Consider the following 9,947-nt stretch of genomic DNA (forward strand, 5'->3'; position numbering starts at 1 on the left):
CAGAGGTAAAAGTCTATAGCTACTAGAAGTGTCCTTAGGAGTTAAGAGTTTAAAAAATGTACTTCTTTTATGTTTTCAGTTGTTTGTAGCTTTTGATAGTTTAAGAATACACCATGCATCTGGAAAAGACCTAGAGACTGTGGGGTATTTCTGATTAGCACCATATAAACACTGTGAAACATGATTTAACTGAATGGTCAGTCAGCATGTCTCAGTGCCATGACACCACACTGTCTCTACTCCACTATCTTTCACAGTAGGAACAGACAAATAAGTCCAACTGCCAACAGTTGTGTTTTGGCCCCCAGATCAAACAGACATGGAGGAATTACTTCAGATCACACATACAAGTGGGTAAGAGGTGTGTGGGCGCTAATTATTCAAAAAGGCTTGTACTTGTGTTCTGTCCTTGTGTGTTTGGTGCATTAGTTTTGGTCACAGTAGATTGATGGTCTATATTAACGCTGGGAAAACAACAGTGCAGTGTAAAAAGTTTAAAACTGTTTGTCTGGTTGAAAAGTAAAACAATGGGACAAAGTTAAAATAAGACCGGGCCCTGCTTCTGTACATTCAAGTGTAGCCTGGAGGACTGTATTCAAATGAAGCCGTGGAAGGTGATAAGCCACAATGGAAATTATGTTAACTGCCTGGAGTTGAAGGAGTGCACGAGGAACCAAAATGTAGTGTTTTCTTGAACTCTTTCATTTTCTTGTACTCCTTCATTTTCTTGCTATAGGCTGTTAATAATGTTAATAATCGTGTCTTTTAATGGACACTGTAACACTGTGATGCGACACCATGTTGATGATATGATGAAAAAGAATATTTGAAAAGAATAAAATCTTTGTATTTTTTTATTCCGTGCTGATTATCAGCACAAAAGTAACTAAAGTAACTACTATAGAAACATTTCATTTTTTAACACTAACCCTACATTTGTTTAATAGCTGCACTTGTAGATTTTACCTTGCACACAAAACATTTGATCAGTTTCTAAAATATGATGCCCTGATACTACCCAACAGTATACTGCCTAACGCATCAATGATGATGAGCGAATAATTGGAGATTGGAGCCATTCTAGATTCTTAATATTATTACTTTTAATGCAGGACTTTTACTTGTAATGTATTTGCATTGTAAACATTGCTACTTTTACTTAGGCTCAGTAAAATTATCTGAATATTTGTTACACCATCAAGTGCTAGATTATCAAATAAAATGGTGAATAAATGCTTGGTTAAGTGCCTTTATTTTTTTATTGGACATTGCGCAGCATCTGAAGGCTGTGTGCACAGTTAGGGCAGAGCTGCAGGAGTGGGCTCGCTCTCTGATTGGCTGAACAGCGCTACGTGTACATCAGTCAGCTCCAGGTAGCTCGCTTGTGACAGTTATCTGCGCGCGCGCGTGTCTGCTGTCCTCTCCGCTCTTTACTTGCTATGATGATGCTTTGAATGACCGGCTGCATGGTGGATGATTTTGCTTTAAACACGAAGCAGGATTAAAGTCGGTTTAAATTCCAAGGTAAGACTTTTTTATTTTTTATTTTCTTCATCTGTTTCATTCACTTTAATGGCTGCCATGCGTGCACCACTCAGCCTTCATGTACTTCAGTGAACGAAACAGACTTTTCCCTGTTTATCTCAAAAAAGTTACAACACTGTTGTATTGGTGATTAAACCTCGAGTTTAAAAAGAAGGATGTTGATTGAAAAAAACTCTGAATTTTTTTTTTCTTGTTATTGTGTGAACCCATCAATGTAAAGTAGCTTTATCTACAGCAGTTGAAAACATTAGCATATTTAATGATAAGGTTTGAAGACATTTCCATTGCCTGTGAACCCAGTGGAGTGAATCTATTCAAATTGAATTGAACTGAATTTACAACTAATGCTACGGTAGATTTCAACATCATGACTGACTGACTTCAGGAGGTTCATTCATCAGTCAAATATTTTAAGCTAAACATCCACTGGTTGGTTAAAATGAAGTCAAAGAGCAGTGAAGGTGAATGAGCTGAGTTATTGGCTGGTCTCTGTGTTTTTTGTGAGTGTAACCTTGATATGGGCATTATCGCAGGGCCGTGGGGATAAGAGAGGCATAGATTAACAGAAATGGAGTTTTCACACTGCAAGAGGCTGATTAAATACAACAGGAAGCAGGGCTGTTTGAGTTGGAGAGAGGCTCATTCAGTGATTGGGGATTACTTGCTGACTGGGAGAAGACTTTATAAAACTACTTTCAAGACTCCATGTTAAATGCCACTTTTGTAAGTTCTTCTTCCTTTCTCTACCATCCCCATCTTTCCTTCCAGGCCTGTAGAAGCTGTGAGATCTACAACTGTCAGAGAGAGAAAGGTGAGGGAGGCAGCAGGATGAAGTCCAAAGGGAAGGCCGTGAAACCATCCAGGAGGACCTGGGCTGACCCTGAGCCAGAACTGGAACTAGAACCAGACACAGAACCAGGTTCTAGTGAGCAGGAAGGCTCAGAGGCCTCTGTCCGGATCGGTGGCTCCTGGAGGGGGTCGCTGAGGGGCGGGGACGGCAAGCGCAAAGGAGGTGGAGGCCGGCGGCGTAGGCAACGTGGATCCAGCACCAAGGAACGCAGCGTCCGCCGACTAGAGAGCAACGAGAGGGAGCGCCAGCGCATGCACAAACTCAACAACGCCTTCCAAGCATTGCGCGAGGCCATCCCCCATGTCAAGACCGACAAGAAGTTATCCAAGATCGAGACACTGACCCTGGCAAAGAATTACATCAAAGCCTTAACCACGGTTGTCGTGGAGATGTCAGGGGCCTGCCTGCCTGCTGGTGGGGTCCCCTCAGAGGCCAGCACTGCCAAGCTGCTCCAGTGCTACCAACAGCACCTGGAGGAAGAGGGGGGGGACGATCTCACCCAGTACCTCACCCACATGCACAGCTTTAGCCAGCACAGCTAACAGTGGCTGGAAAGGTGGTTTGAACACCAGGAGGTCTCCAACCAGTCTCCAATGCAGAGAGATGTGGGGTTACCTTTAGGGCCAAATCTCAAACTTTATCCAGTTCCTTCAGGCGCACGTCTCTGGGATCTGCTCAGAAAGAGGTTTTCTGAAGGAACTGGGTACCTCTGGCAATAAACCCATGCTTGACCAAAGCAAGAGGTGGGGTTGTCTAGAACTTTTTGCAAAATATGGAACCCCCTAGCAGACTGCACAGTGAAACGCAGGTGAATCATGCTTATGACGAGTGACAAGACCCATTTCTTATTGTACTCCGAAAGGAAGGGCTAATCTTTCACCATTCTGTCTCTTTATTTCTCATCTTCTACGGTTTTAGCCACATGGGTCTGGACCTTGTTCTCTTTTGTGTTATCTTCCGATCTTCTTGTGTTTTCTGGTGTTGAGAAACCTGTTGAGCGTAGCCTCCAGTCATAACTGTCACATCCAGGATGAAAAGAAAAGCAAGCTGCAGAAATAAATATTAAAACGTGGAAGATAAAATGTGTTTGCTCATGACAAAAATCTATCATGAAGGTTGTGCACACCCCCCCCCCCACGTTAGCTGGAAGCCACAGATGATATTTAAAGTGTGTGTTATTTGACTTTTACAAGTCTCCAGCCAGGACTTGGTAGTGAAAAAGATCAGGAGAAACTATGAGAAGTTTTTATCAATAAACACATGTATTTATTGACAAAGACTGTTACTTTGACAATGCACAACACTTGAGAAATGTACTCCACAATGTCAACAGCACTGATGTGTTGCATGCTACAGTAACACAGTATGATGTTAGTTATTCACAGTTATATCACTTTTCCAATGGCTGCATAATCTTTAGACAGTACATTATCATAAAGGGGAATTTAGGCAGCCGTTAACATAAATTAATCCCTGAACGGATTCATCAGTGTGTTAAAGAATTTATTTTAATAGGTGGAAAAAAACTGTATTTTGAAATAATTGCTCAAAAAAAAGTACAAACAATACTCCACATGTACATATTACCATTGCAGCAACCACTATACTTATTAAATAATATAGTTTTCTAATGTATAACAAAAATAGTGTTTTTTTAGGTTTTCTTTGAATTGCTCAGTCATTCTACTACCACCAGGAACTTGATGGCATGCAAATGCTCCTGAGAAAGAGGAAGGTTCTGTTGCAGCATTTCAAACACAAGACTTTTAAAAGTAATCCACACTTTCCCCCTTATTTACAACGCTAACCATTGCACTCCATGACTTATTTTTTTTTTAGAAAAAAATTAACATCTTGATAAAACATCGGCCAACTGTCTTTACAAGGCCAGCAGCCACTAGCACAGGTAAACAAAGCCAGTGCAGGTCTTGTTCCAGCTGCTACATGCTGGCTCCAAATAAACACTGCAGGTGCATTGAAGTCAATGGGAAAACCTTTAAATTCCTTACAAGAAGTTACAGACTCAGTTGTACCAATAAAACAGACTAAAGCTTACAGTATGTTTCGGTGTGTATGCCCTGATTTTCACTTCATTACACTAAATTGGATTTTCTGTCTCCAAATTGACAGGATTGTTGCATGCAATACACCCAAATTTAGCCTTCAAAAATTCCTCTCAGAAACCTAAACACTACTGCTGCATCCGTGTTTATTTCTGCAGTCTGTGGAAAACATTTTATAGATGTGTAAGATTTGCAGAAACATGAATGTGGATGTGGAGCCGGGATCAAACATCGTCCTGCCTGCTCCAGTGGAACTCTAGGCATGGCTCTGCTCTGTTGGAACATGGGTTAACATGTTGCATGTAGGCTAATGTCAAACATCATTGTTTATTTTGTGCAAGAAATAGCAGCCCTGGAGCTGACTGTAGCTTAGCAACTGTAATTTAAGTAGACAAATTCTTTCCCTTTAAAAAAATAAAGCTCACTGAACCTTACTTGAGGTACTCTTCACAGAAACTACAGAAACCAACGGAAACACCACAGCCTAATAAATAAATAAGGAAAATGCATTAAGACCATTAAGTTCAACAAGTTCAATGTTAGTGACCAAAGACAAACAGCAAAATTAGACAGAAATGCCCTCACAGTTTAGTAAAAATGAACAACATTTGGGTCAAAAGATTAAAAATCTTCAGAGAGAAGGAGACGGATTTAGCTCAGCAGGAAGTCCTGACTTTCTGTTCCACTGACTGCAATGAGGTGAAGACTAAAGGCCGTCTTCCAGAGTTTGGACTTGAATCAGCATTGCTGCTACTCCAGTGTTAAAAATAGAAGTACTTTCAAACAAAAACTTTATACTACAAACTACATCTTACTACAAAGGTAATATGGTTTAAGATAGCTATGTACAGAATGTGTGTTTATGTGTGTGTGTCTAGCATCCCACAGCATCACCGTTGACCTTCATGTTCCTGACAGGGAGGGGGCTCTGAGGGGCTGGGGCGGTCAGAGAGGGAAGACGGATGCGGGGTGGCTCCATTGAGTTGCCTCTCACTGTGATGTGGTCCCATCCACCCTAAAAGACAGGAAGAGAGAGAGAAATCAGTTCCAGGAACTTGTGGCGAGTTAAATTTACTTTGGCGATGGATTAGCAGCCTCCTGCAGCACAATCCCCTGTCCAAACATCTCAGCCTGCAATCTGACACAAAAACATTTTATAACTAACAATACTACTAGTACTTAATAACCTGACAACACTGTCATACAGTTTTATTTTTTTGGTGCATTACCCCAATGCCGTAGTCCCACGACTGTCCTTTAGGCTCCATAGGTTGGACTCCGAGTCGATGGCACACTGTTCCACAGCTCAGACTCTGGCTGCCCTGCACCTTGTCCGCTATGATCCACACCTACCCAGCAACAAGAAAATGACAAACATCACCCATAAACAAACAAAATGCTGTTTATTGGTTGTTTATTACCTCAAGTGGAATTTCTTATGGTGGAATGATGCGGTTTCCAAATAAAGTAAGTTAGTGTAATACAGTGCTCATAACACTGACCTGGTCCAGTGGCCCTACAGAGACCTTGCGTACATTATTAGAGATGTGTTCCCAGGAGGAGCCCTGAGGGTAGCTGGGGGTCACACCCTGCCGGTACCAAAGGTTACCTGGACAGGAATTCCCAAACAGAAATATCAGACCATCTATTTGTTAAAATCAATGTTTGCATAAAAAGTAAGCTCTAAACACAAGTGCAATCGGGTTACCATTTTCATCTACAGTGTAGACTGATGTCCTCCCGACTGACACCTGCTTCAACTTCTGTTTGGCCGGGGAAGGGATGTGGTACCAACAGTCTCCTGCAGAGGGAGACACGACACAGAATACTGGATGAGTGACAATCATCTTTATTTGCAGCATTAGAAGTTGACAAGTTTTCTTTCCTTAAAGGTGCTCTAAGCGATGTCACACGTGTTTTAGGCTACAACATTTGTTGTCACATGCAGCAAACATCTCCTCACTACCCTCGAGCTGGCTGTCTCCAGAACACACTGTAAAAAAAATGCGCTCTCTGTAGCCCGCCCAGGGTCTACAAACGGCAACAAAAACACCCTGCACCACGAAGCATGCACAAACAGTGTTCCAGCCAATAACAGACAAGAAGGATTTAGGGATTGGAGGGGGGGGGGGGGGGGGGGGGGGGGGGTTTAGTGTGCAGAAGCACAGAAGGGAGGGGACAGGATGAGGAGGAGGGAGGGGCAAACTCGTCTTGTTTGAACGTCAACAAGAAGTAATGTCACCAGACATCACTTAGAGCACGTTAACTCTGACTATTTTTTGGTGAATTTAATGTTTTAGATCAGAGATCTTCAACAAGTGGTCTGAAACCTCTAAGGGATTCTCAGAGTAAGTGGGGGGGGGGCTAAGAAATTATCAAAATTTTCTGAAATTTTCTTTTTTTCCAAAATTAAAATTTTTGAAATAAAAATGTACATGAAATCAACGAATTATTTAGCAAGATAATTTGGTCTATAAGTAAGAACATTTTTAATTATTTACACAACATTTGATGAACGGCGGCCTGTAGGTAGCCTCTAACGTAGCCATCCACAGATACAGTTAATCTTAAAGATTCACTGTGCCACATGTATGTTGAACATTAGAACATAATGACTAAATATGTCAACACTTCTTATGTTTAATAGCTTAGTATTGTATGCACCATACAAAGCTATTTGTAAAGGCTATAGGCCACCCTACATGCTATTGTGGGCCTAGTTTAATGTGCTATTATATTCTAAAGTAGTAGTGGTTGCCTGCTCAGTCTCTCTTTCAGCTAAGGGGTCCATGGCCTAAAAAACATTGAAGACCCCTGTTTTAGATTGAAATCAGACAGTGGCAATGAATGACATTCTCTGGTCTTCTACGCAGAGTATCAGAGATTCTCCCACTGACCTGCTGGGCTCTGTGGAGAAACCGATCCCCTGTAAAAGGCAGAACCGTCCTTGGCGATAGCCCAAACCTGGCTGGCTGCTCCGATGGAGATGGACTTGAAAGGCTGGTCAGTCCCCACATGGAGCCACGAGGATCCCTGAAAGAGCAACAAGAGGATGTTAGAACAATTACCTCTCAAGTAATGGTCTTTTGTTGCAGCTACACTGGAGGTATCTTTGCATTATCCATTTTTAGCCACTTATCAACTAGAGTTAGATATAACAGATGTACTGCTGTACTCTAGTAACAAAGCCGTGTATGACAACTGAGTCAAAAAAGCATCCATTAGGGCTCCATTTGTTAAAAGCAGGACATTGTGGTAATGTTCAGCACAGTTGCAATGAGAACAGGAAAATGGCTAATTAGGGTGTCTATATTTATATAACTGTGACTCACAGCAGGTGTCAGTGTGGTAACTCCCAGTCGGCAGAGTACATCTCCCTTGTTGCTGATCGCCCACAGAGGAACCAGGTCCACGCTGCTCTGAGCTGCACATGGCAGAATGGTCACATCACTCAGCGATATAGGCGGAATCTCTTGCCATGGTCCTGTGGTGGTCAATTTACACTTTCTGTGCAGGACGAAAACACATTGCTCACAGGTGCCCATAACTGCAATTTAACCCTAACCTTGATAAAATCTCTTAAAATGCATCTTTAATTACATAAACAACTTTCAAAAAAATCTTTTAATGTCATATCAAATCCCATATGTTCTGGTGCCATCGGTCTTTTAACACTCCAAATCTTCGAGTTGAGTTTCTTTCCTTTTGCTCACAGTAGGCTTAAAAAGATGAATTGTAAAGATGCTCATTTTATTGTGTCCAACTCCCTAATATACTGTATGTCACAACAGTCATAGTCATTTATTACTATTTAGCTTTAAGACCTATTGTAAAAACCTTTTTGTGATTCATTTATTCAAGTATTGCCTACTGATTAATCATTAAATGTATTTCCCACACTGACCAAAGATCAGCTCCTGCCAGAACTTTCTCTCTGCTCTACTAAATCTACATTGAAACTGCTAATGTCAAGTCAACTGGCCGCTCTCAGGCCACTGTGCACCTGCTGAGCAAATACATTGGAGAGACTTATATGACAGTGTTGCTTTTTATAGTACCTGGCCCATCGCCTGCGACGCACAAAGTCCTTTAGCGTTTTATAACCATGATATGACCTGCACGGCAAGATGGGGAAGACAGAATTTGTTGAAAAATAGATTCATAAATTAGAGTCCTAACTATAAGGGCAGCAAAGCTTGATAAATTGACACAGCAGGTGGGTTTGAGGAATGGCAAATGAAACCTACGCTGGAAAATCAGCTGCATATTGCCAGCCTTCTCTGTCTGTCCCCCCCGACACACTGTAGTCGATAGCCCAGTCAGACACCTGAAAAAATAAAAAATAAAAATAAAAAAAGGGAATTGAAACACTGAACACATCTGTATTTCTGGCTGCACACCTTGTCTGTGAATCAAAACCAAATATTTATAGTTTTGTTTCAGAATGGAAGGACTTCGGTTAATCTGTGCACTACAGGACTCGTTTCAGATCACCACATTTCCTAATGCGCGTGTGCCTGTGTGTGTGTGTGTGTACACGTGTGTTTGTGTGTGTGTGTGTGTGTATTTACCCATGTCCAGTGAGGGGAGGGGGGTTTCACATTTGTTTTTGTGCACTCATGTAGTCCTGATGCATCACTCCACATGTAGCGATCTGTAGGGAGCCCTCTAAATGAAATCAAAGACACTTTAAATGAGTCATGAGTACCTTTATCCTTCAACTCAAACGTTTAAAAATCAACACGGACATATATGTATGGTTTACACAAACTTATTATTCTTCTGCTTATCTTAAAATTTGGAACCTAATAGTAGTGGTAGTCTTATATGAGTGATGTCATATACATTATGGTGTTTGTCACAAATGTCCATGACATGTTAAGAGTAAACCGTAAAAACAGAAATGTGTAATACAGTTTTAGCGGTTCTTCACATTTTTTTTCACTGACTCCCTGGTGGCTATGTTCAAAGAGTCAACCACATTAGCCTGGGAATTTCTGCGTTATTACGCTACCAAAGAAATCAGTGCAATTATGTCATCAACAGTTTCTACTGGCAGATTTATTTCACCAGCTGAAATAAGGCCAGCTGTGAAAGTGCAAACTTGCCCTCCTTAACTTGGATGTCAGTGTTGCCAGGAGCGAGCACTCTACCTGTTGGTGTAGCCGCTGACAGGGTTCCACCTCTGGTTCTCATAGATGTAGACACTCTTGGCATCTACCTGTGTGTATTTGTTATATGTGCTGCTGGACAGTCCCTGGAAGATGCCACCTCCATAGCCCCCGGTGTAGACCCAGGCAGTGTGGTCGTAGCCAATCCCCCACACTATACCAACACTGTTGCACTCCACCACACGTAGGTGACCTCCAACCTGCCGCCAGAACCTGCACAAAAGGACAAAAATGCTTCATAAAGGCTGAGTAACTAAAAGACAATGTGGAACATAATTAGAAAAGAAGAATGTGTGTGTGTGTGTGTGTGTGTGTGTG

General features: G+C 41.7%; 2 protein-coding genes across 4 annotated transcripts in view; one reads left to right on the forward strand and one right to left on the reverse strand.

The window, feature by feature from the left end:
- Window positions 1-104: 104 nt before the first annotated feature.
- bhlha15 (basic helix-loop-helix family, member a15) lies at window positions 105-3,910 on the forward strand. Of its 2 annotated transcripts, none has more exons than XM_034860174.1 (2): window positions 105-350; window positions 2,314-3,910. In XM_034860174.1, exon 2 carries the CDS (start codon window positions 2,374-2,376, stop codon window positions 2,935-2,937), a length of 564 nt encoding a protein of 187 aa, XP_034716065.1. In that variant the 5' UTR covers window positions 105-350; window positions 2,314-2,373; the 3' UTR covers window positions 2,938-3,910. The 2 variants fall into 2 exon arrangements, with proteins under 2 accessions (XP_034716065.1, XP_034716064.1); XM_034860173.1 differs by lacking the exon at window positions 105-350 and adding an exon at window positions 1,306-1,524.
- Window positions 3,911-4,771: 861 nt separating this feature from the next.
- Window positions 4,772-9,947, reverse strand: part of tecpr1a (tectonin beta-propeller repeat containing 1a) — a 15,015-nt gene continuing 9,839 nt past the window's right edge. For both annotated transcript variants that reach the window (XM_034860165.1, XM_034860166.1), the window contains 10 exons: window positions 9,612-9,842; window positions 9,030-9,126; window positions 8,706-8,785; window positions 8,517-8,573; window positions 7,791-7,965; window positions 7,356-7,491; window positions 6,167-6,259; window positions 5,961-6,067; window positions 5,688-5,807; window positions 4,772-5,473 (listed from right to left, as the gene is read on the reverse strand). In XM_034860165.1, coding sequence (XP_034716056.1) covers window positions 5,333-5,473; window positions 5,688-5,807; window positions 5,961-6,067; window positions 6,167-6,259; window positions 7,356-7,491; window positions 7,791-7,965; window positions 8,517-8,573; window positions 8,706-8,785; window positions 9,030-9,126; window positions 9,612-9,842 — 1,237 coding nt within the window. In that variant the 3' untranslated portion in view covers window positions 4,772-5,332. The remainder of the gene's footprint in view (window positions 5,474-5,687; window positions 5,808-5,960; window positions 6,068-6,166; window positions 6,260-7,355; window positions 7,492-7,790; window positions 7,966-8,516; window positions 8,574-8,705; window positions 8,786-9,029; window positions 9,127-9,611; window positions 9,843-9,947) is intronic.

Source organism: Etheostoma cragini, chromosome 21 (genome assembly GCF_013103735.1).
Source record: "Etheostoma cragini isolate CJK2018 chromosome 21, CSU_Ecrag_1.0, whole genome shotgun sequence".
NCBI lineage: Eukaryota > Metazoa > Chordata > Actinopteri > Perciformes > Percidae > Etheostoma > Etheostoma cragini.